Source organism: Eutrema salsugineum, unplaced genomic scaffold, assembly GCF_000478725.1.
Source record: "Eutrema salsugineum unplaced genomic scaffold, Eutsalg1_0 scaffold_2, whole genome shotgun sequence".
NCBI classification, from domain to species: Eukaryota; Viridiplantae; Streptophyta; class Magnoliopsida; order Brassicales; family Brassicaceae; genus Eutrema; species Eutrema salsugineum.
In genome coordinates, this window is record NW_006256829.1 from 13,101,407 (window position 1) to 13,116,219 (window position 14,813).

The 14,813-nt window shown below is 36.8% G+C and overlaps 3 protein-coding genes across 3 annotated transcripts; all 3 read left to right on the forward strand.

Annotated features, from left to right (window-relative positions):
• The first annotated feature begins 2,160 nt into the window (after window positions 1-2,160).
• LOC112086527 lies at window positions 2,161-4,525 on the forward strand. Its single transcript, XM_024155492.1, has 2 exons — window positions 2,161-3,682; window positions 3,789-4,525. The coding sequence occupies exons 1-2, from the start codon at window positions 2,161-2,163 to the stop codon at window positions 4,523-4,525; spliced, it is 2,259 nt and encodes a 752-aa protein (XP_024011260.1).
• A 710-nt stretch (window positions 4,526-5,235) lies between these two features.
• Window positions 5,236-5,851, forward strand: LOC112086528. The gene is made up of 2 exons (XM_024155493.1): window positions 5,236-5,421; window positions 5,531-5,851. The coding sequence occupies exons 1-2, from the start codon at window positions 5,236-5,238 to the stop codon at window positions 5,849-5,851; spliced, it is 507 nt and encodes a 168-aa protein (XP_024011261.1).
• Window positions 5,852-12,809: 6,958 nt separating this feature from the next.
• LOC18018204 (gibberellin 20 oxidase 2) lies at window positions 12,810-14,466 on the forward strand. The gene is made up of 3 exons (XM_006401844.2): window positions 12,810-13,440; window positions 13,678-13,999; window positions 14,078-14,466. Exons 1-3 carry the CDS (start codon window positions 12,890-12,892, stop codon window positions 14,345-14,347), a joined length of 1,143 nt encoding a protein of 380 aa, XP_006401907.1. The 5' UTR covers window positions 12,810-12,889; the 3' UTR covers window positions 14,348-14,466.
• Window positions 14,467-14,813: the final 347 nt, after the last annotated feature.

The window sequence follows — 14,813 nt, forward strand, 5'->3', positions numbered from 1 at the left end:
ATAACATATGTTAATGTAATAATATAAAATTTTAATTTTTAACTAAAAATAATAAATTATATTTTTAAAATAGAAATTACTAAATAAAATAATAAAGAAAGGTAAAAAAACAATTTATTATACTATTATTTATTAGTTGTGTTATATATTTTGATTTTAACTTCTTTTTTTATAAGTGATAAGTGATATACAAAATTTTGCATATAAATAAAAAACATTTTGTTTTCCGATGAAACAATTTTTTTCTCTTAATGAAACCATTTATTTTCTTCCAGTATTTAATTTATATTAAAAACGGATGGAGTACTTAGATTTGATACATTAAATGGTTGGACACAGCCATGTGCGATGACTGAACTTTCTATTTTGAGATTGAACCAACAAATATCTTATGTCTGTAACAAATATCTGATGAACTTTCTATTTTGGTGACACGCCTATTACGTTGTCTCGTCTGAATGGAGTTATCGTGTATTTCATGGAAACATCATTAATCGTAAATATCTTAATGTCTGTAACAAATATCTTATGCTTAATTTTAATAAAGTATATTTGATTGAAAAATCATTTATCGTAAAGTAAAAATAGTACTACTGAATATGCATGTAGCGGCAAAGTTGCCTCGGTTTTCCGGAAAAAGACGTAAACTCGTTACTGATCGATTTCACCGTGTGCAAACATTATACTTTAATTATTTAATTACTTAAACTTTGAAAAATTGTATTCAATTTAGCATCTGAAATGATTTGTATTTAAATCATCCTACATCATTCAAACAAAGAAAACTTATCTCTAATATATATCTCTAAAATCTGATATCATGTTAAATTCCACGGATTTCTAAATTTTAAATTAGTTGACAATATAGATTGACATACATCTATTATAGCATATAGGTCACTAAATATAGCCAATATAGCTCAATAAAAGTTAATCTCTAGCCAAATAAACGATTTTCAAAGGAATTATAAACCATTTTACACTTCTTTTCCATGATTCATATTTAGTGGAAATTGGAATGTGATTAGGAAGAAAAAAGGGAGAGTGAAGTGGCGAATGTGGGCTATTTGGATTCCGTTAAACGCAATAGAACTCATGCTTTCACATAGCTCCTCAGTCCTCAACTCTCTTTTCTTTTCTCTTTTCTTCTCCTTGTGGCATTTGTGGCTATGGCCCCACCTCTCTCTTCACCAAACACTTCTTCTCCTCTTTGTCCTTTTCCATGGAAAGAATGGCCAATATGCCATAAAATGAAGAGAAAAAATTTTCAGTGCCATAACAAAGTTTCAGTGTCATAAATGAAGTGAAAACCCTATTATGCCCTTAATGAAAAGCAATTGTGGCATTGCTGAATTTTCGTTTTTGGTTAATTGGTTTAATTAAAAAATAAAAAAACAAAACAGAAAATAATTTTATTGTTTTAAAAATTATATTCTGTGCTCTCTCTCTCTTCCTCTCTCTTCCTCTCTCTCTCTTCGAATTAGACATTTCTGAGAAATTGGATTTGCCTGATCCGAGCTGAATCTTGCGCTGGACTCGTGACCCAGCTCGCCGGGACATATTAGCCACCGTGTCGTCCTCCTGTACAGCACGACTTCGTTTTCTGAACTCGAGTGAGCTCCTTGCGAAGCATCAAGTATGATTTTGGAGTTTTATAATTTTGTGGGTCGATTTGTGAAATTTGTTAGTTTTAGCATGCACATTGGATATTTAAGACAACTATATGGGTCGATTAGTGGATGGTTGTTGGTGAATCGAGCTGAATCGTAGTCTTCTAGGTTGTGAATGATGAATCCGTCAGATTTGCGAGAATTGGGACAAGTGGTATAACTAAGAGTGTCGGGATAATTGGTACAACTGGTACAACTTAGATAGATTGGACAAGTGGTACAAATGGGACAACTTTAGAAACTGGGACAACTGGTACAATTGGTAGAACTTTAGAAAGTGGGACAACTGGTACAACTGGTACAGGTACAAATTGAGAGAAAGCTGACAATTGGCAATATTTTTTTTTGTTTTTTTTTGTATTTGCAGGAGAGAATGAGTAGGCCCACAAACATATATTTTGAGTATGGAGGAAATTATTCACCGAAAGGAGAAGAGTTTAAATGGAATTCTAAAAACTCCATATATGCTATATCATTTAGAAACTTATCTATGGAGGAGTTAACCTATTCGGTGCTTGTAGATGGTATATGCAAGAAGATTGGGTTGAATGACAGTATGAGGAATCTGAAATTGAGCTATATTCCGTTGGTAGCTAAGCCTTTTAGAGAGTCATGTATTGTTGATGATGGTGATGTTTATGTGTATCTTACGACAGTGGATAAAGAGGGACTTAGAGCCATTTTGAATGTGGAGCTAATGGAAGATATAGAGAGTGAAGAGCTTCCCAGAACAGAAGACGCCCCTGATATTGAGGGACAACAGGGACAACAAAGAGACCAGTTGATTGTTTACAACCCGGAAGAAGCAGAGGAACAACAGGGACAACCGAAGAGGATGGAGAATGTTGATTTACGGGTAAGCTGTGAAATTGAGGGACAACAGGGACAAACTGAGAGGATGGAGAATGTTGATTTACGGGTAAGCTGTGAAATTGCGTTACCAGAGGAGAATGCGGAGTGTGGCATGCATGAAGATGTAGATGAACATGATCATGTTGAGCCTCTACGGCCTGTGGAACAAACTCGGTTTGTTCTAGAATGGGAGGATGGAGCTGGGTTTGAAAAAGGTCAAGAATTTCGATCCAAGGAGGCTTTGCGAGTTTTGGTCGACAGAGCTTCACATAAGGGCTGTTTTGAGGTAAAAACGGTAAAGTCAGATACAGGGCGACTCATACTAAGATGCCGGCAAGCTGAACTTGGTTGTACATGGTATCTACACGCCGTACGAATTGTGGATTCAACTTATTTCAGTATTAGGGTGTATAGGAATATCCATACCTGCTCTCGGGTTGTTTCGAGCACAATTCGGAATAAAAGGAAAGGCACACCACAAGTAGTAGCAGAAGTTTTGCGTGGGTGCTATCCAGGAGAAGTAGACACCCCTGCGCCCAAAGCTTTGATTAAAGTTGTTCAAAATGAAGCTCACGTGAATGTGTCATACTCTACAGCCTTGAGAGGGAAAAAACTAGCTATTAGTGAAGTGAGGGGCAGTCCAGAAGAAAGCTATCAAAAGTTGTATTGTTATCTTTACATGTTACAGCTTGTTAATCCTGGGACAATAACCAGTGTGAAACTGGATGCCAAAAATAAGTTTAAGTATCTCTTTGTCGCTTTGGGCGCTAGTATTGAAGGCTTTAGAGCAATGAGGAAAGTCATAGTTGTGGATGCGACCTTTCTTAAGAGTGTGTACGGTGGTATGCTAGTATTTGCCACAGCGCAGGATCCTAATCATCACTATCCAATTGCAATGGGTGTTATTGATAGTGAGAAAGATGCTAGTTGGAAGTGGTTTTTTGAAACACTCAAAACTGTTATACCTGATGATAAGGAACTGGTTTTTATGAGTGACAGACATAAGAGCATCATTGGAGCAGTGAAGGAGGTGTACCCTCAGTCTCAGCATGGATATTGCATTTGGCATTTGTCGCAAAACGTGAGAGGAAAAGCTGGGATTGGCTGCAAAGATTTGTGTGCAGTAAAATTCAGAGAATGCGCTCACAAATACACTGAAAGTGAGTTCTTATGTGCGCACTGATTTTAGGATATGGTTTCCAAAAGCTGCTGAGTATTTAGATGAGCATGTTGCGGTTGATAAATGGGCAAGGTGATTCTTTAAAGGAGACAAGTACAACTTGGACACAAACAATGTGTGTGAGTCTATGAATAGTGTCTTCAAGAAGGCAAGGAAGTATGCCTTATTACTGTTGATTGATGCATATGTTGAAAAAATCTCTGAATGGTTCAACAAGCATAGGAAAGACACTGCATATGCATCAGATTCGAAGACATTGGTGCCCTATGTTGAGAACCAGTTGCATAGTCTATGTGCAATTGGTACAAGATTATTTGTCACTGAGCTTAACGCTACTCATCTGGAATACAGTGTGATTGGAGATGATGGGAAGAGTTATCTGGTCGATTTGTTAAGTAAATGTTGTAGCTGTAGGCGTTTTGATATAGACAAAATTCCCTGTGTTCATGCAATAGCCGCTGACATTGCAATGATGCGTTCGGCTGAGAGAAGAAGGGAAATCCACTTACATGAGTTGTGCTCAAAATATTACCACATTGATACTTGGCCCCTGGCTTATTACAGGACTATTTATATGGTGCCACATCAGTCTACATGGATTATCCCTGATGAAATCCAGAAGTTAGTCGTTTTACCACCGGACTACACTAAGAAACATGGAAGAAAGCAAGATAAGCGCTATCCCTCTACCGGAGAAGCTCGCCGTAAAGGATGTAACAAGTCAAAACCGGGAATACATCTCGGACGTTGGTTTGAGCCATTAAACCCTCGCGAAAATCAAAGTGGGAACCAAAGTGGAAATGAAAGTGGAAACCCAATTTAGTTTGTTTGTGGTCTTTGTATTTTGATGTAGTTTAACTCTCAGGTGCAACCGGACAAGTTGGTACAAACTAAGTTATGTTTAGAGTTTGTTTGGATTTTGCATTTTTTGCGACAACTGGACAAGTTGGTTCAACTACGTTATGTTTTTTTGTATTTCTTATATGTACTGGATTTCTGGAAAAGTTGGTACAACTACGTAAGGTTTCTTGTTAACCTAACAAATTAAACCAAATGATACATGTAACTCTTTGATATTATCGGTTTGTTGAAACAATGTATGGGTTTCACATCAACATCCTCATATGATACATGTAACTCTTTGATAATGGAGCATCTTACAAAGGGCAAAACGAAATTTATATGATTTTGATCAAATTTCCTTGCAATGTAATAGTAAATAGTAACCATGAGTCTATCGTCCCCTGGACAACTATTAAATACAGATTTATGTTACCGGACAAGTAGAATAATCAAAATGGACAACTATGACCAATTTTGGACAACAGGACGTATCGGTACAACTATGTGTTATTTTCGGTATTGAGCGCGTTAAGCACGTGTTAAATCAATATTTGCGGCGCCGCCAAATATTAGAATGAAACTCAGCGTTTTGATCAGTAGGCTCCTTTATAAGGAAATTCTTAGAGAAGAAAAAACAGAATTTCCCCCAAATCGAAATCTAGGGTTTAGCGGCCGCCGCTGGACAACAAGATGCCAAGCTACAGTTCGGGTTCTTCTTCTTCCAGTCACTCGTGGGACAGTTCATATTACCGAGCTGATGGAGAAGATGGTATGAGAGAATCGTGTTGGTGTGGTCTCCTGATGGTTATCAGGGATTCGAAGTCAGAAGCCACCCGAGGAAGAAAAATGTACACTTGCCCAGATTGGACATTTAAGGTAAAAACTTTTGGATTTTAGGTTATTTCTACAATTTTAGATTTAGATGAATTTTATTTTAGGGTTTAGAATATGGCGAATTTACTGATTTTCGCTTCACTATTATAAGAGGCCTTGCCCGAATCATAACCACATATGGAAATGGTGGGAGGACGCGGTTACAGAAGAGCTATCAACTCTGAAAATTCGAGTTGATAATGCCACATCTGGGATGAAAAGTTTGCATAACATGGGAGTTGTCCGAAACTGCCTTCCTGAGACTAGCTCGTTTGAGACACATCAATCCGAAATTAGGCAACTCAGAGAGCAACTATCTGGGATGGAAAGAGAGATTGGAAGGATGAAGGAATTGATTGCCAACCGAGGTGATGGATATGTGATAATCTCTTTTTTCATGCTGTTTGCTGTGTTTTCATATCTTTTCAAGTAGAATTTTGTATTGTTCAGGGGTTTGGATTTGGATTCCCCCTACTATGTCTATCTATGCTTATTGTTGTCCCAGTTATATAACACTGTCGTTATTGTTCCAGTTGTCCAAACATTAATAATTTCATTGTTATCATTATGTTAAATAATTGTCCTTGTTGTCCAATGTTATCATTATGTTTAATAATTGTCCCTGTTGTCCTAGTTGTCCACAGACCAAAATTAAATTACAACTATTAGTTGTCCTATTTGTCCGAGTTGTCCACATACCAAAATTAAATTACATACTAAATAGTTGTCCAACCTAAACCCATAAATATCCAACAAACATGCAATATCCAGCAAACAAGCCATATCCAGCAAAACAAGCCATATCCAAAAGCATAAGATATCAAATATACATAAGTTCATAAGAGCATAAGTTATCCTAAAACCATAAGTTATCAAATAAGTTATCAGTTCTTCTTCTTCTTAGCAGGTCTCTCTTCAGTAAAAGGGGATAACACATGTCTGGATTTAGCTTGGGTTCTCTTAGGGCGTTGTGGGACCTCGCTTGGGCCCTCGCTTGGTTGAGGTTTCTTCTTATATCCTTTCTTCGTCCTCTTAAATGGTCCTTTGCCCGGTTCGTATGTCAGAGCTCTCATTGCCTCTCTCTCTTCTTCCACTGTCGGTGAACGTGCTGCGTATAAGGAGGGACCTGGTGCAAGAGGTGTGGTGGCAACAGCTGGAGGATCGGATACAAGTGGAGAGTGCTCTGAGGCTGGTGGCGCTGGTGGCGCTGGTGGCGCTGGTGATCGTGTTGGACTCGTCGAGTGGACTGGTGAGCATGGTCGTGATGTATCGGAGACTCGTCCTGATGGATGTACCATCCCCTCAAGAGTTTTCAATCTTCTATCCATTCCTTCTACCTTCTCTACAATCTCCTCTTGCTTCTTCTCCATTGACGCCTTCAGCTCCACCAATGACGCCTTCAGCTCCACCAATGACACATTCAGCTGAGCCACTGATATGGGCTCATCTTCCCTTGGTTCCATAGCAGGGACTTGAACCCGAGAAGCAATATCAGCCTCATACAGCTCTCTCCAAACAATCTTTTTCTTCTCCTTGGTTAAGTAATCCATCCAGCCCTCAACGGTTATGTCAATATATCTGATACCATCATCGAATCCAGGATCTGCGATCTCAGCCAAAAGCTCTTCTTCATCCGAGTCAGCCTCCAAAATGCTACTAATGTTCTGATAATATCAACAAATACCACTTATTACATTTCATCACCAACCATGTTTAATATCAAGCTAATAGCAATAATCAAAAAATCACTGACCTTAGCACTAGTGCCAATAGCTTGGTTGATGTAATCCAAAGGAATACCTCTCATGGCTACATCAGTGAACCTATGCTTGCAAATCCTTGGACAGTTAGGCTCAGCATGGACAGCTACACGAAACCTCTTTCCCATACTTGGAATGCACTCAAACGCAAGAATCTACAAAGTCAAAACATAAATCAATCTGAATATTTGTCCCAGTTGTCCTAGTTGTCCACATACCAAATTAAATTACAACTAAATAGTTGTCCCATTTGTCCGAGTTGTCCACATACCTGAAATTAAATTACTAACTAAATAGTTGTCCCATTTGTCCGAGTTGTCCACATACCAAATTAAATTACAAACTAAATAGTTGTCCTACTTGTCCATGTTGTCCATCGACCTAACATATATTAATCTAAAAAGTTGTCCTAGTCGTCCACATACCAAACAGATAATCTATTAACAAAGACATACCTGTAGAGGAAGAATGAAACCACCGATTGTGCATTCAGCTCCTTTAGGCTTTACGCTGCCATTGAACTTGGTAACCACACGCTGGATCTCCCTTATAGTCTCGTCAAACGTGTAACGCCCCCAAGGAAACGTTTTGCACAGCTTCAGATCTCCAGCTGCTGCGAGCAAGAATGGGTCAATGTTTCCGTCAAGCTTTGACTTCGCCTTCAATACTTTGCATAGAAACAAAAGTAGTGCCATCCTCTTCCTGTCCAAAGAGGGTTCCTTCATTTCTGCTAGCTTTGCTTCCACTTCTCCGATCTTGATTTTGTCATCCCTGCCAAAATGCTTTTTTACAAAGTTCAGCTTACCCAACTTCTTATAATTCGCAGGGTAGTCATGGCAGTCAAGACCACATAGCAGTGCATGCTCCCTCAAAGATTATCGAATAGGCGCTCCATTTACCACAAACCACGCCTCATTTTGCTTCTCAGTATAAGCTGTGTGAAGAAGAAGCATCCACAACCCTTGATTCATATGATTTGGCTCCTTATACATATGAAACAGGTGCTTGAATTGCGGATGCGATTTGAACCACTCCATCTCTTCAGGTAGCTCCCCGATCACATCAAGTACACTCTTAACTGCACATCTTGTAATTGTCTTACACGCCTTGCTATATTCGCTTGGACCGAAATAAAGCTTCTCAGGCCCCATTGGCATCATTTCATCATCGGCATCCTGAATTTCAGAAGAGTAATATAAATTAGTTAAACTTGTTGTCCCAATTGTCCATAGTAACCTATATATATTAGTCCGACAAGTTGTCCCAGTTGTCCAATAAATACTGTAAACGAGTAATTGTCCCAGTTGTCCACACACGTTCAATAATTCTAAGTTGTCCCAGTTGTCCTATACACTATAACTATATCTTGTCCCAGTTGTCCTAATACCAAAAAATCTTAAGCCACAAAATTGTCCTATTTGTCCGCAGCCCAAACATAGATGTTACTACATAGTTGTCCTAGTTGTCTACATACCAAACAGACAATAATCTACAAGATTACCAAGGATGGGAGTCTAAAACGTACCTCTTGCATTCCTCCTTCCTCCTCTAGCATTTCTCCTTCCTCTTCGTTGACATTGGCTGGCGCTTCATCCTTCTCTTCTTGGTTCTCTTCCGCTTCCTCTTCCTCTTGCGCAGGCGCAGTACCATCTTCCTCTTCACCTCCTATCGCCTCTTCCTCTTGGTTGGGTTCCTCTTCGTTCTCTTCCTCTTTCTCTTCCTCTTCCTCATCGTTCTCTTCCTCTTTCTCTTCCTCATTGTTCTCTTCCTCTTCCTCATTGTTATCTTCCTTTTCCTCTTGGTTCTCTTCCACTTCCTCTTCGTTTTCCTTATCATTTTCCTTCTCCTCTGCTACATCTTCTCCTGCTAATTCCCCGTCACCATCGTTTGCCGTTGGTGTGGCCATGCTCACTTCGGCGTTCTCAATTTCAGGATGATTCTCGATTTGTGGGTCTGCGATTTCCTCTGCAGCCCTTCCTTCCCGCCGGGGTTCCTCAATTTCCGTCGGAGTCGGGTTCCCTTCCGCCGGATTGTTAGGGTTCCCGTTTTCTGGGTCTTCAATTTCAGCCGCATTTCCTTCCGGCCGACTTTCAGGTCTCTCTTTTTCGTTTTCCGGCGGGTTTTGGACTTCCGCCGCTGAAGAAGAAGACTCATACACTTTGACCTTTGTTTCTCACCTTCGCCATAAATCGGAGATTCGGGATTCACCCTTTTCGCGATTTTCGCCAGAAGAAAACGATTCTACAAGTTTATAAAGCCCTAGTGCTTTAACGGTTTTGCTGTGTTTTCGCGAATCGGTTTCTCGAAGAAGTGAGAATGAAGAAGACGGTTTCGTTCCGAATAAATGAAAAGAAAAGGAAGAGAAAAGAGGAAAACCTAGAAAATGAAAAGAAAAAACGGTTTTTATAAATATTTAATTCAAATAATTAAAATAATTTTGAATGGGTCGGGTTAACGGATTAACCGAAACTATATGGGTTTGACCCTGGTTTTACTGTAAATAAATCGAAATCTCAAGGAGAAGGTAGATTTTTCTAGGGTTTTGGATTTAAACAAAAATCAAAATTAAATTAATTATTACAATTATGGCGTTTTGGCCTTTTTTTCTACATTATGGCATTTTAGCCATCCGCTCTTTTCCATGTCCTAATAGTTTCATGTTTAGACAAGTAAACACACGTGTGAAGAAAATAGATTCTGCCTTTCTCAAACCTCTACATTCATCCTTCTTGTAGAGTTTTAAGATTGCAACATAGAGAAAATGAACATTCTGACTGGGTATAGTTTTGAATGAAAGATTAAGTAAATGATGTTTAATTACCTTTTGAGTTTGAAGTTTTTTTTTTTTTGTTTCATTTGATGTGTTTTGGTTGAGTTTGGTTTTTATACCCATCTTTACTCTTTCTCCGCGTAAATAATAATACTCCTTCCGTTTCAAAATATAGGTCATTTTAAGATTTTTTTTTTTCAAATATAAATTTTTGCGGTTTCCAACGTAACGTTTACAAATAAATAGCAATTTTAACTTTAAATTAAATTAATAAACTGTAAATGAATTAATTAACAAGGATATTATGGATAAATTCAAAGTTTTTTTAATCTGTGTGCAACAACTTAGAATGACTTATATTTTGAAATAAAAAAGTAATAAAGAGATGAAAACAATAGATATTATTTTAATTATTTCGTTTTATATCATTTCAACAATGAGAGATTTGAGGTTTTAAGGTGTTATTTCATTTCAACAATACATATTATTTTAAGTAGTTTATTTAAGGTTTGTTAGTTTTTAATATTTTCCCAAAGTGTTACTAGAAAATATCACTTTTGTACTGTACATAATAATTTAGGCTATGTACAATCAGATACGGCATTTGTGGACAGTACACGGAAAGACCAAAAGATGATATTTTGTTATTTGCCCGTTATTGGATAAAAAAACAATAAAACCTAAAATACTAAAAACTAATGAAACTTAAATAAAGTGTCATTTTTCGCAAATTCTTCTATCTGTTTGAACCGTGATTATGATAAGGCGATACTAATACAATCTAGACTATATGTTTCAGATACTTATTTGGATTATAGATTGACAACAAAAAAATAGTGAGTGGCTTTATATATAATAAAAGTGCAAAACTATGGGTGTATCATGTATGACTAGTGTTGTTTGTTGTATTTGAAATCAAATCCAGATATGTGTGCGTGTGATGTACAAATATTTTTTGTCAACAGCAAAATCTTTAAAACGGTTTGAAAATTCAAACCGGCGTACCAAATTTAATAATGTGTTTGTTTACCTTTAAGAATTTTAAAATGTGCTGATGCTATTAAAAAATAGTTACAAACATAAATGAGATTACTGGTTTAGTTTACTTAAATCGACGAATCTACGAACTTGCACACTCAAAATTGGTCGAACTAACTGTGAACGAGTGTGCATTACAAAAGTTTCTGCAGGCTGTGGGGTTAACAAATCGGCCCCCTATGTTGCATTAAAGTGTTATAAGAGCAGCCCAAAGTTATAACTATAAATAACTAATGCTTTCTCATATTTCCATTTTCTTTAAGATCCAATAGAAAATAGACAGACAACTATGAAATTAAATTTAAAAGATGCAAACTATGTAAGAAAAGATAGTAAATAAATATGTGGAACCAACAATTCTCCTAATACAGCCAAACACAACCTCGGGAACCTCTTCCTTCTGCCAACTATAAAAACAGACACCACCAAAAAGATCCATTGATTTACTTACTTTTTTGCTTAAAACAATAATCCCTATTCCCATGGCAATTTGTTTGTTGGAACGAAGCCAAAATTGATTCTAGAGGGTGTATTTATCTTGTAAAATATGTAGGGATATAATATGAATTTATTTTAGACTGTGTATCCATTCATCAAAAATGAGTTTGTACACATTTTTTTTTGTAATTGAATATCAAACTATTTTTTAACTGTGGGAATCCAAAAGTTGTCTAGGCCTAAAGACTAATCCCACAACTAATCAAAAATATTCCAAATTTAAAGCATGGCTAAGTGATCAAAGTGACTCGAACTCAAGACTTTCCCATTTAAAAGTGAGAGTTACCACTGAGCCAAAGCAACTTGGTTTCAAACCATTTTTTATAAAAAATGTTTCATTGTTTCGAATACTTAAGAAATCAGAATAAAAGACAGAGTCTCAAAATCTTGCTGAACCAATATGCAAAACTCTCTTCCAAGAAAGGTAAGACGATTCCTCAAAAATTTATCGATGATCTTAATAACCCTTTCGGGTGTTGAGCGAGTTTTTCCATATCGTCGAAAGTTCCGTCTCTCTATATACTATATGCCACCATTTGAAAAACATACCTTATTATGAAAAGAGAAATGTAATGCTGTGTGGAATCCGATATGTAAGTGATAATGATATTCCAAATAAATGTGGATAGTATACATTACAGAATGTATATAACGTAACCGAGAATTTTAAGATGGTGCATGTAAATAGATAGAGTCTGATTCTGTGTCTATATACACACATTTGAAAATTTTCACCATTTTCATTGCAAATATTATGACTGCAAGATTCCGATGAAAATGTATTATATGAGATAATATCAAACTATAGTAGGATAAGTATAGAATCCTAGTTTATCTAAACTTAGGCGTATCTCTAGAATTCCTACTGGGCTAAAGTGTTACATACTTTATTTATAAATACTTTACTTTGTGAATGAATACAACCAACCTTTTATTTACCCAATCTATTTCAAGATAAACTAGGATTCTATACATCATTATCTAATGAAGTTTGGTATTATCTCAATATATTATATAAGATCAAGATTGAATCCAACATGCATGAATACCAAGCACATGAACAAATACGCATTTAATTAGGGGATTGATTGTCGTCTAGTTTTCTTTGTCGTTTTGATTGAGACCAAAAATGAGTTCAATAGATGCAAAATTTTGACACACTATTATATTTACCTTGTAAAAGAGAATAGTATGAAATAAATTTTTTAAAAAATCAAATGGAAGTAAATTATTATAAAGAAAAACAAATGTACACTAACAAGACTAGAAAGCTTGCTTATATAAAGACTTAAAGGACCCTTTGTTCCCCCATCTTCTCAACAACACTCACTCCCATTTTTCCCTTTCATTCATTTAAACTCAGAACAAGACAAAACAAAAACTCTCAAGAAAAAGAGAGAAAAAAATGGCGATAATTTGCACAACAACAACAACATTTCCTGCAGAGAAAGAACAAGAACCAAAACAAGATCTTGAAAACGACCAAACTCTTCCATTAATCTTCAACCCTTCTCTTCTTAACCTCCAAACTCAAATCCCAAACCAATTCATTTGGCCAGACGAAGAGAAACCTTCCATTAACATTCCTGAGCTCAAAGTCCCTTTCATTGATCTCTCGAGCCAAGACTCAACTCTAGAGGCTTCAAGACTCATCGCAGACGCTTGCAACAAACACGGCTTCTTCCTCGTCGTCAACCATGGAGTTAGCGAGTCGCTCATATCCGACGCTCACCGTTTAATGGAACGTTTCTTCGACATGCCTCTCGCCGGAAAACAGAGAGCTCAGAGAAAACCCGGTGAGAGCTGTGGCTACGCCAGTAGCTTCACCGGAAGATTCTCAACCAAGCTCCCATGGAAAGAGACTCTTTCTTTCCGGTTTTCCAACGAGAATAGTGGCTCAAGAACAGTTCAAGACTACTTCTCCGATACATTAGGAAAAGAGTTCGAGCGATTTGGGTATGTGTCCTAAAATAGAACAAAGAACATCAAACAAACCCAAATATGTCAATATTTCCTCTGTTTTTTTTTTTGTTTTTTTTTGTTTATTATTTCCTCTGTTTTTATTTTATTTTTGTTTTATTATTTCCTCTGTTTTCTAGTCTTACTTGGATAAACCGGGTTCTTATACCAAATTCATTAGACTGGAAATAACTTGACCGGTTTTGCTAATTATTTTCCCGGTTATGTTTACAGAAAAGTGTATCAAGACTACTGTGAAGCAATGAGCTCATTGTCACTCAAGATCATGGAGCTTCTTGGGCTAAGTTTAGGCGTAAACCGCGACTATTTCAGAGGATTTTTCGAAGAGAACGATTCAATAATGAGGCTAAATCATTATCCTCCATGCCAAACACCAGATCTCACATTAGGTACAGGACCTCATTGTGATCCAAGCTCTTTGACCATCCTTCACCAAGACCATGTCAATGGCCTTCAAGTCTTCACTGACAATCAATGGCGTTCTATTCTTCCCAATCCCAAGGCTTTCGTAGTCAATATCGGTGACACTTTCATGGTAATTAATAATCATCTAAAAAAGTAAACACATTCTGGTTACTCATACACAAATGATTGATAAATTTTGGTTTTGTAGGCTCTATCGAACGGGATATACAAGAGTTGTTTGCATAGAGCGGTTGTGAACAGAGAGAGTGCGAGAAAATCGATGGCGTTTTTCTTGTGTCCAAAGAGAGACAAAGTTGTGAAGCCACCAAGTGAGATTTTGGAGAAGACGACACCAAGAAGATACCCTGATTTCACTTGGCCTATGCTCCTTGAATTTACTCAAAAGCATTACAGAGCAGATGTCAATACTCTCGATTCCTTTTCAAAATGGGCCATTGCCAATAAAAATCCCATCTAAGAAACCAAATTACTATCGAAATCATTTGTCTTCCTTAGTTACTATGTGTCTTTTGTTCTCATGGTGAAATTAATTCACATGGGTTTCAATTTTTATTTTTTTACAAAAGAGGATTTCAAAGTTCAAAACGTTTGTATATTGTTCCAACCGTTAGACCAAGAATTACACTATGGATTATGAATGCTTGTTAAATTGAATTTACGTATGGGTAAACTCGGTACAGAAATAAACAAAAACGGATTGAGACGATTAAGAAAATCTTTGATCTATTTAAACTCCATTGAAACTTGAGCCGAGATTTCTAACAATTTTTATTTGGCCAAGTCGAAATAGAGTCATGTTTTAGATCTATAGAAAATCCGATGAATTGACTACTTGACTACTACCTTAGTCTGAAAGATTAGTCGAGTGGTAAGAGTCTGAATCACTCCTTAGTTATTAGGAAAAAGTAAAAAATCTTTTTTTT

What these genes read in the sequence shown, in the direction of transcription:
- LOC18018204 (XM_006401844.2), top strand. Translation starts at nt 12,890, where the DNA reads ATGGCGATAATTTGCACAACAACAACAACATTTCCTGCAGAGAAAGAA. An exon ending in AAAGAGTTCGAGCGATTTGG is followed by an intron (nt 13,441 to 13,677) that starts GTATGTGTCCTA and finishes TTATGTTTACAG; the next exon opens with AAAAGTGTATCAAGACTACT. An exon ending in ATATCGGTGACACTTTCATG is followed by an intron (nt 14,000 to 14,077) that starts GTAATTAATAAT and finishes TTGGTTTTGTAG; the next exon opens with GCTCTATCGAACGGGATATA.
- LOC112086527 (XM_024155492.1), top strand. Translation starts at nt 2,161, where the DNA reads ATGGAGGAGTTAACCTATTCGGTGCTTGTAGATGGTATATGCAAGAAG. An exon ending in CGCTCACAAATACACTGAAA is followed by an intron (nt 3,683 to 3,788) that starts GTGAGTTCTTAT and finishes GATTCTTTAAAG; the next exon opens with GAGACAAGTACAACTTGGAC.
- LOC112086528 (XM_024155493.1), top strand. Translation starts at nt 5,236, where the DNA reads ATGCCAAGCTACAGTTCGGGTTCTTCTTCTTCCAGTCACTCGTGGGAC. An exon ending in GCCCAGATTGGACATTTAAG is followed by an intron (nt 5,422 to 5,530) that starts GTAAAAACTTTT and finishes CACTATTATAAG; the next exon opens with AGGCCTTGCCCGAATCATAA.